This window comes from Artemia franciscana, chromosome 11, assembly GCF_032884065.1.
Source record: "Artemia franciscana chromosome 11, ASM3288406v1, whole genome shotgun sequence".
In the NCBI taxonomy this organism is placed as follows: Eukaryota; Metazoa; Arthropoda; class Branchiopoda; order Anostraca; family Artemiidae; genus Artemia; species Artemia franciscana.
In genome coordinates this window covers 430,389-446,230 of record NC_088873.1, presented here as the reverse complement: position 1 = coordinate 446,230, position 15,842 = coordinate 430,389, and the positions used below count along the sequence as shown (strand labels likewise).

At 35.7% G+C, this 15,842-nt stretch overlaps 1 protein-coding gene across 1 annotated transcript in view; it reads right to left on the bottom strand.

Moving 5' to 3' along the window:
- Positions 1–3,888, bottom strand: part of LOC136032648 (cytoplasmic polyadenylation element-binding protein 1-like) — a 53,266-nt gene extending 49,378 nt beyond the window's left edge. Inside the window, exon 1 of the mRNA XM_065712926.1 lies at positions 3,733–3,888. Within this exon, the coding sequence (XP_065568998.1) occupies positions 3,733–3,744 (12 nt within the window). The 5' untranslated portion in view covers positions 3,745–3,888. The remainder of the gene's footprint in view (positions 1–3,732) is intronic.
- Positions 3,889–15,842: the final 11,954 nt, after the last annotated feature.

The following is a 15,842-nucleotide window of genomic DNA, read 5'->3' as shown; positions in this document are numbered from 1 at the left end:
TCAAACTCGTCTTTAAGGCGTATCCAAATCAGATAAAGCTCTACGACATTTCAGAATTTTTTTCATTTAGTTTTTTAGTCCTTAATATTTAGTTCATTTGTGAGAGGGGCTAATGGTAGGGATAGGTAAGAGTGGTTACAGCCATTATCCAATTGTCCCAGGTCAAAGTATCCCAGGTTATATAAAATAGGTGTTGGGAACATGCTTTCAAGCCCCCCCCCTCTCTCCCAAAGCGGTACTAATTAAAGCAAAATACTAGAGTGGGCAAGAATTTTTTCACCTTTTTTAATGAGCTCCTCCTAAAATCCCCCTCCTTAAATCTAGATGAGCACAATTTCGTTATTTTTATCAATAAAATAACCTAAGAAGGTAATATTCAAAAAGTAGAGGGGGTAAGTGCCCCCCCCTCTCCCAAAGCGGTACTAGTTAAAGCAAAATACTAGAGTGGGCAAGAATTTTTTCACCTTTTTTAATGAGCCCCTCCTAAAATCCCCCTCCTTAAATCTAGAAGAGCACAATTTCGTTATTTTATCAATAAAATAACCTAAGAATGTAATATTCAAAAAGTAGAGAGTGTAAGTGCCCCTCTTCCCTATTGATACCCACTACCCCCTTTTAAATAAAGACTTCTGATAAATAGGTCCCTTTTTACCCCTTCTCTACTGATATCATTGATGGATTACATAGGAGCATCTCTGTTGTTACAACTAACACAGAACAAATTTAAGGGAGGCTTACAATCCGTCTCGTGTCATGGGAGCCATCTTGGAGCAGACCCATAGCCTGAAGGAGGAGATCTAAGCTAAAATTGTTGATCATAGATACAAAGAATCAATATGTTTGCAGAATATTTAAGCCTTACACGTAGGAATAAGGCTGAGATAAAATCTTGTCAAAATGTTTCCCAATATGTAGTACGGGGGGTTAAATTCATTATCGGAAGCTCAGTTGGTCCGGAACAACTATAATAATAATAATGATGATAAAACATAAAATATTTTTCTATGACCTACATATGTTAAAAAAATAAATAGTGGAGTAATATGGAGAAAAAATAGCCGAGAAAAAAAAAACATTGATAAAACAAACGTATCAAACATGGGTGAGGCGAGATACATTGGTGTGCCATTTCTGACAGCTTTTAAAGTGGAGGAGTCAGCTTTTTAGTAATATTACTACTATTACTACTAAAAACTCACCGCAGTACCAAGCCGCCTGAGGCCAACGCAGCTACGCACACTCCTCCTCCATCTCAATCCATTCAAAACCTCCCTCTGTACACCCTTCCAGGAAGTTCCCATTTCCCTTACATCTTTCTTTATGACATTATGACCGACTTTCCATTTCGCCCAAGACGGTTGGCCGAAAAGGACAATCCTCGACAATCTGTTATCTTTATCCACAGACCGTGCCCTAGCCATCTCAACCTTTCTATCATTAAAGCCACAAAAAGCGGGATTGAACCACACTTTTCGTACAGCCTTCTGTTTGAAATACGGTCAGTCAGCCGGGTACCCAGAACAATCCGTAGGCAATTTCTCTGAAAACATCTAGCAAATCTTCATCAGCTTTTCGGAGCGCCCTTGCTTGAGGACCATATTTGATCAATGTCATCACTATAGCTTCCAATATTCTAATCTTGGTTTGCAGACTTATCGTCCTGTTCTTCGAAACTTTTTTTAACCATGAAAAAAACACCATGAGCCTTGGCGATTCTACTTTTAGCATCTTCACTGCTCCCACCAGCTTTGCTATTCCACTACCAAGGTAAGTGAAGCTGTCCGACTGATCAATCTTTTCGCTACCCAACGTCATGTTTATCCATCAGGGGGTGGGGTAAAGTAATGCAAGACATTCTTAGGAATTAGGTATTTTTGACTATTTTAATAATCTTTAGATTTTTTTCATAATCATTTTCTAATAAATAACAAGGTGTGACTTTAAGGGCTTAAGAGAAATTTGCAAAAAAAAAGTCGTTAGTATGTTTGGAAAGAACATAAAAAGCCTCATCAAGTAGTATGTTCGACGTCTGCTTAACTAAGCAATGGAAAATACTTCAAATTTATCATGTCCTCTTAGCAATAAATATCTACACGTAACATTCCTAATTCTGGGGAGTAGGTCTTACCCAAAGGCCCCACTGTATGTATGGCACTGACAAAATACACCTAGGAAAGGATGCCCACATAGTTATAGTATCTGCCATCGCCCCTCTCCAGAAAAAAAATAATGTAATATTTGTGAAAATTCTTACGCTTTTCTGAAAAAAATTAATTTCTTTTACCAACCCTCTCCCTTTGCCTCTGAAAAAAGGTACTTGTCCATTATCCGGCCTCACTCAAGAAGTGATATACCAAATCTGATAATAATGAAATATACCAAAATCTGATGGAAATATAATACTTTAGTAACAAAATAATGGAAAATACAACAGAGGATTATGAAAAGCAGGCCACCCAGAACATATTATATTAAAAACCTAACCATCTCTATATATTAAATGTTTAATCGAAATATACCTGCATTGTAGTTTACCTCAAGCCAAGCTGATTATCTGGGGGTTTACACACAAAAACCAGTTTTATTAAGATCAAGAACTTGAGTGTAGTCGGTATAACAGACTTTTCAGGTCCCCTTCCTCATGGCAAAATTTATTTGGGGTAGACATTATTTGGGCTGGGTTTTATTGTGCTAGAAACTAGATATTATTCAAAAAAAATTTTTTGTTATAATCAAACAGTTCGTAGTAACGAACTGTAGCAAGGAGCGACCCGGCTCAATATTAACCAAAACTCTAAAAAATGAAATTTTGATACGAATAATTAATCAAAAGAATTGCATTTTTATGCTGATTTTAAATATATAAGTCTCATCAAGTTTGGCCTTACCCATCAAAAATTACAAGCCTAAGAAAATTTGCCTTATTTTAGAAAATAGGGGGGAAACCCCTAAAAGTCATAGAATTAAGTTATAGATCTCTATTTAGGCTAAGTTTACTTATATGGGATGCATGAACATCTCCAGGAATTTTTATCAGGAGAGCCAGCCAACACAACTTGAGGGAGGAGGTGGCCAAAGTTTTCAAAATATTTTCTCGTACTTGTCTATTATAGCGAACAAACTGTTGTTCTTATTATGTTATAAACCGGTTTCTCTGCGTGCACTCGAAGATAATTAGCTTAGCCTGATTGAGATAAACCATTATACAGGTATATCTTAATTAAATATTTAATCTATAGTTTGTTAAATATTTAATATAATGAGTTCTAGTTTGTAGTTTCCATAGTTTTTTCTTGCTAAAGCGTAATATTTTCATCATATCTTGGTATATTTTATTATGATTAACCTAACTTCCCTTCTTGAGTGTGGTCGCTATAATACAGAAGTACCTATTTTCTTTTCAAGAGGTATCATATGTATCTAAGTGCTACAAAATATAAGCCTTTTAAATATTATCTTTCTTCTACCAGGGATTCTTGGTGTCAGCCCTTCCAAGTATCATGATGGAGTGACCCCCCGCCCCTGATTAGATTCTTTTGGCTGCGGTCATATTCCGTTTAATAAAAGGATTTTAATTGATATTTATTACACATATAAAAGTCTGTCTTATCCAACTAAATCCAAACTGTGTCTGAATCAAAGTAAAATAGATGATTTTTCCTAAGAAAAAAGCTAAGCCTTTAAAACCATTTACATACAAATACAGAATGATAAATTCATATCGTTACTTACATTTTGATTCATAATTATACTTGAAATGTTCACAGCGAGTTCAGATGTTAGACTGAAAATCAAACTACCCCATTCATTCCATGCCTAACGGGTGAATAACTATTGCCATGCAAGCAGGTTAGCTAAACGTGATTTAAAGCGAAGTTGGTTAGCAACAAGCCCTGTCTACCAAAACTATTATAACTATAGTCTGATGATTCAACACTTAGATAAAAAGGATAAAATAAATAGGTAATGAAAGTTTATAAATAAACCATTTAGGACCCTTTTAGAAATATAGATGTAAAAATTTAATATTTATCAGTTTTTGAAACGTAGCGGTGAAAAAAAAAAGAATAAGTGAGTTTAGGTAAGCACAAAATTTGTTTTTTTTTTATTTGGGGGGAGGGCGTTAAGAAGGACAGAAGTCGGTTAAACATAAAAAGCATTTTTAATTTTTATAAACGTAAAATGCGTTTCAACCAGGGGGGAGCAGAACTAGAGAAGGAGGGAGGTCTCGCCCAAATGTAGAGATGGTAATTTGCATAAAAAAGATGGAATATAGTACTAAGATAAAATTTATTTCAAAAATTCTATTACGAACTCAACCAAACAGTACAAGGTAAAAAAAACGGAATTTTGATACCAATAGATACATCAAAAGAATTGAATTTTTGTGCTGAGCTCAAATATACAAATTTCATCAAGTTTAATCTTACCCATCAAAAGTTACGAGCCTGAGAAAATTTGTATTATTTTGAAAAAAAGTGAAAAACACCTCCTAAAAGTCATAGAATCTTAATGAAAATCACACTATCAGATTCAGTGTTTCAGAGAACCCTACTTCAGACGTTTCAAGCTCCTATCTGCAAAACTGTGGAATTTTGTATTTTTTGACAGAAGGAAGATCACGGATGCGTGTTTATATATTTTTTTTTGTGTGTGTGTGTTTTCCCCAAAGGTGACTGCAATGAGCCAGTGGTTCTAAAATGTCATAAGAGGGCTCATTCAAACGGAGATTAAAAGTTCTAGTGCCCTTTTTAAGTGACCAAAAAATTGGAGGGCAGCTAGGCCGCCTCCCGTGCTAATTTTTCCCAAAGTCACCGAACCAAAATTTTGAGACAGCCATTTTGTTTAGCATATTCAAAAAAACTAACAACTGTGTCTTTGAGGATGACTTAATCCCCCTCATTCCCTGGGGGGAGGGCTGCGAGCTATGAACTTAGCCCATTGTTTACATGTAGTATTGGTTATTGGGAAGTATACCGATGTTTTCAGGGGAATTTTTTCTTGTGGCGGGTTGGGGAAAGGGAGTTACGTAGGAGGATCTTCCCTTAGGTTACTTTTTCATGGGGAAAGGGAATTTTTCATGAAGGGGGGTGCTGGATTTCCTGGCATTATTTAAATAACGATCAGAAATTAAATTAAAAAAAAAGTTTATTCAACTGAAAGTATGGAGCAACATTAAAACTTAAGATGAACAGAAATCATTAGGTACATGAGGGGGTTCGCCCCCTCGTCAATACCTCGCTCTTTACGGTAAAGTTTTTTTCAGTACTTTCAAAAGAGCTATTTATTCTAATTAAACGGCCGTTGTCACTCAGGGGTCACTCTTAAAGAATTGGAACAAAATTCGAACTTTGGCGTATAGAGCAATTTTGTTCGTCTTAAGTTTTAATGCTGCTCCTTTTCTTTCAGTTGAAAATTGTTATTTAATTAGTGTAGGATTCGCTTCTTACGTCAAGAAATAATAAGGGAAAAACCTGAAACAACAAAAACGACAAAGAAACTATAAAAAATGATATTTAATTTATTTATCCCGCATAAAACGACTAATATGTAAGGAAGTTAGTAAAAATTTAGGCCATACAAGTAAAACCTCAAAAAGTAGTAAAATATAATTTATATAATGAGTGTTCAGAGAGGATAAGAAAAGAAAAGAAAAAAATCTTATAATAATTTCAGGGAAAATAAAAATTTAGGAAACCTTTGTACTTAATTCAGTAAAATTGGGACCGAAGTTATATGCTTTGACAGCATGCACAGAAACAAGTTGATTAAACAAAATAATTGAAGTTTGAATGTTCAAATAAGTTTTTTAACACGATTCCCGTATCTATTTTTTTTACAATTACTATTGCGGGCCACATTTCTTTTTCTTCTTAACATCGATTAAGTCCCATTCGCAATGACATTTCATTAACAGTTGAGCTAACACTAATACCTCGTAAAGATAGAAGTATTGAGGAGGGGGTATCCCCTCATATACGGAATAGTTTTGTTAGTCGTAAGTATTAATGTTACTTAATACTTTTAGTTGAGAAATATTATTTTTTTAATTTAATTTCTGATTGTTTTTCGAACAATCCTTGGAAATCTGTCTCCCCCCCTCATGGAAAATTCCTCCCCCACACAAAAATTCCTCAATGGAAATTTCTTCTTGCTTAAAAACTCCCTCCTCTAGAGAATTCCATCCTCGCTGAAAATTCCTCGCTGGAAAAATTCTTGCTCACAATTCTGCCTGGAAAATTTTCCATAGCTGACCTTCATTCTGAAAAACACTTTTTTTCCCATTTTATTACTAATCGTTTTTAAATCATGTCGGATATCACTTCTTTGTAAAAAACTTTTCCTGGAAATCTGCTCTCCCAGTGGAAAGTTTCTCCTGCGGAAAATTCCGCCTTGAAAATTTTTCGCGTAGAGAATTACCCCTCCCCCCACTGAAAAATCACGAAAATAATTCTAATCCCTTTGAAAATTTTCCCAGAACAATTTCCCCCAGAACATCTCCATATGTAAAATTGAGTCAGCAAAGATAAATAAGATGAATAAAATGAATTTTCTATAGGAATTCTTGCAAATTCCCCGGTCTAAACCGGTGATCCCCTCCTTTAGTGAATCATGTCATCCTCAAATCGATGGTTATTTGATATTTTAACTATTCTGAAAAAAATGGCAACCTCAACATTTTTATCGGATGACTTTGGGAAAAAAAGGGTGTATGAGATGGTCTAGTTGCCTTCTAATCTGTTTGGTCACTTAAAAAGGGCACTCAAACTTTTAATTTCCATTTGAATGAGGTCTCTCCTGATCTTCTAGGACCATTGGTTTTAAACAATAACCCTAACAATAAAAAAAAACATGTATCCATGATCTTTTTTCTAGCAAAAAAAAATGCAAAAACCCACAGTTTTGCAGATGGGAACTTGAACCCTCAGAAGTAGGATTCACTGATATGTCTAATGTGACGGTACGATTTTCGTTATGATTCCTTGACTTTTTAGGGATGCCCCCCACCGTCTTTTTAAAATCTTGCAAATTTTCTAAGGTTCGTAGCTTTTGATGGGTAACATTAAACCTACTAAATTTTAGACATTTGGAATCAGCACCAGAAGTCAATTCTTCTTGTGTATCTTTGTTTTTTAGAATTTCGCTTAATATTGAACGGAGACACTCTTACAGTTTGATTGCACGAACTATTAGATTTCGAGTTTTGTTTTGCTTTTTTTTTCTTCTTGTAAGGGATCGGGATATGTCAACTTCATGGTTTATTACCAGCACAGTAGAGAGAATATACAGTAGCGACTTCTTTTTCCAAAAATGACACATATTTTATACCGCGCATAAAGACTCTGAGCAGTGTCGTCGTCACAGCCTAGTTCAGATGTCGACAAAAGAAAACAGGCTTCCATGAGCTTATCGTAATGTGAACATCGGAATCGCGCGTGCGTGAACGCGGGGTATGAATCTTGTGTGGTTTATATCTGTGTCAAATATTTTCAATGGAGAGTATAGCCTTTGTCGTTACTGTATATTCTCTTTACTGTGATTATCATGCAAAATGAGCACACTGTCCCTTGCCAGCAAACAAAAGGCGTATTTATCAAACAAATACAAAACTGGATTGATCAAGTCACAATGGCTATAAAGTAACCAATCTAGAGAGGCCAGAGGCAGTTTTAGGAGGAGATAGAGGGGCACTTGCCCTGGGTGCAGAAATATTAGAGGAACAAGACTTAGAATAAATAATTTAATGGTTATAATCATCTTGTGATTTTCGAAATTTTATTTTTATTAAATAAAGTAGAAAGCGCAGTTGGCAAAATTTTGTTAATAAATGAAGATTTTGTTAAAATCGGGCCTGAAAATTTTCGAGGGACAGGGAAAACTAATGAAGATATTGCCGCAAGTGCAAGAGAAGCCCGGAACCGGTAATGTGAGAGGCAACTCTTAAGATGGTATATATCCTTAAAGTTGTAAGCATAAATAAAAAGTGTTTAAGTGTTTAAGTAAGCATCATCCCAACTTCTTAAAAGAACGCAGCCCAAGAGAAGCCTAAACATTGAAGAAATTGGAGGGGTTTTTGAGAATAAGGCTCCAAACAGGGCTAAATGATACTTTTCTTCTTCCCAAAACTCATACTCATAAATCGTTGGGCAGAGAGACCCTAACTCCGAAGGAAAGATAGAAAACTGATTTTCTCGAAAACTGGAACGGGACAGGTTCAAAAAATTTGTTACGAATGGCTTGAAACTTAGAGCAATAAGTTCCCTTACCAAGTACAGCCGACGAAAAAGGGGGAAAAACTATAAGTCCGAAAATGAAGCCCGAAATCTTACCTGAATAGCCTGAAACTTGAAACCGCAAATCCATTGCATACAGGAAATGCTAATATTTAAAAGCAATTTAGTTTGGGGACATACCCAATAAAGGGCAATTTTTTTATTTTTATATTAGTATAAAACTTGTATTCGGATGTCCTTGGGCAATGGAGACCCAATTAAAAAATTCTGTTTCCCCTAAACTGGGGTTCTAAAAAGGCCAAATTCGTGCTTTTATTTGGAAGGCTCTTTTGCTCGAAACGTTGCCTATGGAGGAGACTACGCAGTTTTGCTTGAAAAGGGATGGGGTGCTAAAGGGACAGATAGAGGCTAAAATCATGTTGCACTGTACCTGATCAATTTCAAGCTTGCAGCCTTAAGTCCCCGGACCTAGATGGGTTTAATATGAAAATCTTAGTTTTGAGGTATAGCCCCGGAAAAAGGGCTAGAATAGATTCAAAATCTTTTTTCAGGTCATTTTGAAACCAGTTCTTAAATCTTTGGGCTAATAGGACCCCAGTACACAATAAAAATAGTAATAAGTATAGGTTGCACGGAAACGGCCAAATTTTTTTTTCCAAACTGCTTAAAATTTACGCTTGCAAGATCCTTGGCTAAGAGAAACCTCCTCCATAAGAAAAACAAGGTTGGAGCCATGAATTCTTAAGAAATGGGGCCAATATCTTTTTCAGGAGGCTTTAGAATTATGTTTGGAAATCCTTGGGCCAAGGGCTACATAAAAAATAGAAATGAGAAAAATATTTTCCTGGCCAAAATTAGGTCTTTAAAAGGGCTAAAAAGATTTTTTTTCTAAATAAGTTGAAACTAAAAGCCTTCGTTCCTGTCAGTCAGACCATAGTTTACGAGAAACTACAGTTTTGGGAAATGAGCTGTCTTAAAGTTACGGCCCAATAAGGTGCCAAAAAATAAAAATTTTCCGATTGATCTAAAACTTTTGAGAATAGTTGCCTTGACTAAAGCAACTTTTGTTTGGAGAGGCGAGGTTCTTAGGAGGCCCAAATCTTACCCAAAAAATATTTCAACCCAGATCTGTTTTAAACCTGTAGCCACAGGTGCCCAAGCCAAGAAGAACCTCATGAAATAACAAAAAGTCTTAAACAGTCTCCCCAACTGACTAATTCAAAATACTCATAAGAGTTTGAAGTCAATATCTTCAAATACTTGGGCTAAAAGGAGCCCGACGAACAACAACTAATAGAAAAAGTAATATTATTTGGATGTAACCAGATATTAATGCCTGGGGTTGTCCCTAAAGTGATTTGTTCTAGTCAGGGGTTGAGCTTCATTGGAGTCAATACTTTAGGTACTGAATCGACCGGGTATGACATCTTCCCACGTTGTGAACGATCTTCCTAAGTGATGTTTCTACTTGTTTGGTCTAAGCCAAACCGAGTCATGTGGGTGTTTGAGTAGGCAAATGACCATACTAACAAAGAAAGTGAGTCTCTAGCTGCTTGCATCTAGAGTAACAATTTTGAAAACAAAAGAATCTCTAAGCTTCACAACCTACCAAACCGTCAGATACGTTCGATTTTGTAAAGGCCTTTCCTGTGGATAGCATCTACGTTAATCATCGGCTCAAATTCTGGCCACGCTTTGAAAGCTGTCAGAAGATGGCATTATTTTGGTCTTTGGCCACTTTACTTCCAAAGCAATCTTTTTGCAACAGACACAAGCGTTTCCAGAACAGACTAAGCTGACCGGACTGGACTGAACAGACTAAAAAGAACTGAGCGTTTCTGGACTCGATTTTTTCGACTGAACTGAGATTTTTTTTTTCTGGACTCATTTAACACTACAACAAATTTTTGCTGAGAGTAGTAGATGATAAGACCCTGGAAACATGATTACATCGGGTAAACTTTGATTCAGATCAATTGAACGAACAAATACATTGTCAATAATCGAAGCAGGTTGATTTGTGACTCTCGTTGGAATACTGACAAGTGGATGTAAATCATTTGACATCATAAAATTTAAGAAATCACCAGTTTGACTAGATTGATCCATTAAATTAAGATTAAAATCCCCCATTACTATATGACTAACACCATTCGGGACTTTATCAAGGAGCTCATTAAATCTGTCAGTAAACACATCCAGGTGAGTGCTAGGAGGTTTATGCACCATACTAATTAAAAAAAAAATTGGTGATTAAGTTCAATATCAACTGAAAAATGTCCACCTTACCTTCTTTCCATATACTAAAATCATTCCATATATAACTCTTAATCCCTTCCTTCACCAAAAGAATTATACCACCTCGGCCTAGTGAAGTACGATTTTTGACAAGTAGGTTGTATCCCGTAAATGAATAAGGCGAAAGAGACTGATTTGTACATAAAAGCGTTTCACATGGCCCTAGGACATCACACAGGAAAGAAAAATCATCTAGTAGACGGAGTATATCTAGGTAACTTGATGTCACATGGACATTCCAAGAACATAAATACAAACACTGGTCATTCTCTATTGATGAAAATGTATGTGGCGCACGCAGATAGCCACTATTTTTTGGGATTTAATTGGGTTATAGGGAATCATCATCACGGGCAATTCCCCTTGTTTAATAACCCTCCAGGCTAAACTGATGAACTTCAGACCCGACCATCTCTTACCAGCAAAAAAGGAAAAATACGCATAAAAGCAGAAAAAAAATAAAAGCAAAAGCAACAAAAAACAGAACAAAAAAAATACAAAAAGCAATGATCATAACATCTGAGACTACACACAGTCGGTCATAGAACGGACTTTTTTTTTTTACTGCTGACCCTACACTAGGCTCTGCCAAAATCTGACCCTGATCTGACCGTGTATTTCGCTGACCATACTTGTCTTTTGCTGCGTAAAAATTTCCCGGCTATGTTTTGTTAGAGACTTCGATACAAAACACCAGTTGAAGCAAGTTTAGCTTTTTCTTTAAACACTCTACGGGCTACATCTTTGCCAGAAAATTTAACGACGATCGGAGCAACTCTAATAGAACTTTATTCATGCTGTGTAGTCTGATTATTCAATCGGAGACGATATACATTAATCAAGTCAGAAGATGAGAGGTCTTTCACAGACATTTTGCTATTTATAATGCGAGACGTTGTCGTCCGAGTGTCTACACCAGGTAACTGCTTTACCCCATGAAATACAAGACTATCAAGCAAGGACTCTTGATCATAACCATCAAGCTTTTTTTCTATTCGACCAATTCTCTCCTCCAAATTTTCGATTTGAGTTCTCAGACTCCTTAGAGCCTGCTCAGCTTTTGCAAACTTTGGATCAAACTCGAGCGTGACTGAATGATAAACCTGGCTGACTACTAGTTCAGTTGCATCTTTCAGTGACCTTGGGACATTGAACTTTTCAGTCACTTTCTTTGTTATATTTTCCAGCAGATCACTTTTTGTCTTTTCCAGCTGGGCTTCAATTGCAACTAATTGCTCGTAAATCAGAGCAATACTTGAAGATATGGAGTTAGACCCTAATTTATCACTTGCTTTCAGGGCTAAAAAAGTCTTAGAAAGAATTTCGTAAATTTCAGGGGTATTAGCAAGTTCCACAATGCTTTTTTAACAGCAGGCGCGGATGAATATATCGTTTTAGGGCTGTATTCTTGGAGATTCGCATCTACTAACCTAAGTTCATCGTGACTACCGTAACAAAAGACCAGATCAGTGGGCTTTCCGCGCAAATCCTTTCCTATTTGCATAATCCTCACCGGCCATATGGGTTAGTTCTTGAATTTAGCCAGCGCAACATCAAACTGTTTGAAACTCTGCATAATTAACAGTATCTTATTATTAGAAGTCGATAAACAGAGCAAAATTACTTATCTTTGAGTGAGGGCCGAGCCTCACTAATGCATCCAAGTGGATTCCAATCCAACCTGTGTAAGTTCGCCCAAAAGACTTTCCTGTGTATCACTGAACGGTGTATGTTAACAAACAGGGCCTACGATTTGCCAATTTCAAAATAAATAATCCTCCAAATATCAAAAATTTCAGTCCCAATTTGCAAAACTTATTTCGGTATTTAAAAGTTACTTTGCAGCAGCACATTTAATTCAAAGCAGTAACTAGCTCAGAGCATGAACCAAAATAATCCGATTAGTTTATATGTTGTCACCTTGAAAATTATAATTATGATTATAATTATACCTAAGGATACGAAGGTCATAAACCTTTAGGAACGGTTTATGATGTAAAGGTGAAACTTTCAGCGTGTGGTGAGGGGGATGTTGAAGAAAACCAAAGGTGCTATGCGTACGCTGTTACTAATACTTCTACTTCTACTAGAACTGTTGCTACTAGACAAGCTAAGGCTATTAAGGTGAACCTTTCAAGGAATACTTAAGTGAATGTTGAACTAAACCAAAACGAACAATGAAAATGTGGATTGCCGAAAGGTTGTCACAGCAATATATCAAGAACGGCTTGTATTATTAAGTCAGAACTCTCAAGGTAAGTTTTGCCTAATTTTGGACTAGCCAGAAGGCATTATGTGAATGGTTTTAATGTTGCTACTACGATTGCTGTAACTAATGACGGTGAGGGTATTAATGTGAAACTTTTTTAGGAACGTTATGGGGGAGTTCCATTTAAGCGAAAAAACTATATGCATGCATCTTTTCAAAATGGAATATAAGTAATATATAAGGTATTGCAATGCATTGATAGGAACAATATAGAACCTTTTGAAGGAGTTAATCCGATTAGAAGTTAAATGTTCTACAGCCCTTTTGAAGAATCAAAATTGATTGGAGTCCATGCAGCCCTCTTCCCTAGCCCATTAATTTTCCAAACACACACAATCAAAATTTTGAGATAGTTATTTTGTTCATCATAGTTGAACGGTCCAATAATTACGTCTCTGGGGAAATCGGATGTGTCAACCCTGTGTTATGAACTTTGCTCATTATCCTGTAAAACAGGGGCGTAATTTACTATGGGTACGAGGAGGGGAGAGGCAACTGCCACTCCCAGACCCCGATATGCCCCCTAGACTTGATTTCCCCCTCCCCCCGGCTTTGGAAGAAACTCAAACTGAGTTTCTTCCAAAGTCTTGTCAAAAGTAAGATAAATCTGCATAATCCAAGCATCAACAGAAACAGATCATTTTCTATTTTAGTTTATATTTATCTTTTGTAGTTCATTAAAGTACCTTTATAGTACTCTCATAGTACTTTTATGGTACTTTTATTTAGTACCTTTATGGTACCAAATGGCTTATTTTTTAGTTTTCACAGTCATTTTCACTTGATTTTGGAAAACTGGCTCCGACTTTACACACACACACCCCCCCCAAGATTTGATGGAATTACACCACTGCTTAAAAACTAATTCAAAAGACACTGTGCGTATCCTGGTTGCGAAGAAGACATCTCAGCTATATCCCAAGAACGACTTAAAGTACTAAGTTAAACCTTTAAGGACTATTACTACTATTACTACTTCTGCTCTTACAATTTAACTAAATCAAAAGAGTGTAAGTACATCCAGGTTGTCAAAGAGCCTAGATACAATATTTAGGTAATGGTATTAAGTTTTATTTTTCAGGTATGAAGAAGTATGATAGAAGTATGATTTATTATTCAGGTATGAGAAGGTATAAAACTAAATTAAACAACACTATTTGTGTCGAGATTTTCAAAAGATATATATTGTTAAAAATCGTTCAAATATTTTCTTCAACATACAAATAGCAAGCCAAATTGTTGACTCTTGTAGAAAACAAACTGAAAAGATTTTAAATGTTACTTTCTTTTCCAAGAAAATACTATTTACATAAATTAATCAAAACACTTTTTCCTTAAAATAAGTTTTTCGACGTAATGTGAAGAGATCCATTAAAACAAAACTGAGCAGAAATTAAGTCAAATATTCTCCCAAGCGCGAAACTACTACAAATTCCCGTCACTAAACAGATGAAACTCAAAACGAACAGAAATTAACATGAGTAGGGCTGACAAAGAGTATAGATACAATTTTTTGGGAATGATATTAAGTTTTATTTTTAAGGATATTTACCATCTATCTAACTGTGAACACTTGAAATCTTGAGAATCGGTAGTGATTTAAAATATACCAGAAACACGTTGTGGGTGACAGAAAAAAGGTGCCTAGATGTTTGAACATCTTCAATAGACTGTACAGCGCTTTGAAACTGCTTTTTTGAGCCAGTTTCCCTGGTTGAATGAGCATTAATGGCATCTAACAAAAAACAGAATTAATTTTGATAGAGGGCGCTGTTTAACTAAGAGAGACATGAACCAAATAGAGTTCTAATTTAATGAAGGCGGATCGAGGCAATTACTTATTGTAGCGGATGATGTTGCCTGTGACAAAAACAAGCTTTGATACCTTTATAGAGAGTCTGAATATCAGAGAACTGATCATATCAGAATAATGTGCAGCATGAAAAAATCCATCAAGGGGAATGCCACAAGCGTTTTTACATCCAGTCTTTTCTGTTTTTTTTTTTGTGTTTTTTTTAGCCTAAGCTTACTATTCTCAAGTTGTGTTTTGTTCTTGCTATGTATATTTTCTATGTTGCAAATGAATTGGTCCATGAAAACCACAAGGTATGTATCTTTGACATGTATAACTCTGTCATCTCTGCCGTTTCATGATTAGTGCATGTCACCCCGACCTAATTGTCAGCCCGTAGGGTTTGAAACATCAGGTAAAAAAGACCATTTGAATTTTAATAATTATTAGTGGACTATTGATGGGCAGGATGAGATATTTTGAAAAAAAAATATTTTTACCAGTGTAACGCTCAATTACCTGAAGAAGTCTATAGTGAATACTTTGCAACGTTCCCATTTAGTCAATATTCATCTGTAGGCATGTGTGCTACAATTTATGGCAGGACTCTGAGTATAACTTTTACTAACTCCCCAGGTTTAATTGGGAGTTTGGATTCTATTATTTTACTTCTGAATAATGATTAAATTGCCATTTTAAGTCTATGTGAAACTTTTCTTATTAATGGTAGTGAAAACCTTGTAAACAGTGTTGGCTGATTTTACTCATACTAATAGAATAGCAAGATCAGGTGGAGGGCTACTTTTTTTGTTCAAAATGGGATCTCCTAGGTTATTAAGAATGAGTAGTCTAGTTTTAACAAGGGAATGAGCTTTGAAAATCTGTCGATGAGATAATGGTAAATATAAAAAAAAATTATTTATCCTGTAATATATCGGTCACCCTCTGCGTTTGTCTCAGAACTTTTGAATATATATGAACGGTTTTTAGAAAAGATTGATGAAAATATAGATCAGGTCGTGATTATGGATGATTTTAATTTGGATATCCTGTCTTGTGGTAATATCAATTATGAACTGCGTAATCAGTGCACTCAAGAAAAGTCGTGTAATTTTCTGTGTTTAAATATTGCGAAGTCGGTAGTTCTGTCATGTAGAATTCCTACAAGAACAGTAGAGCAAGCCAAAAAGTGATTAGATAATATATTCCTTCAATTAAGGTTACTTAAACACGCGTTGTTCTAAATGAT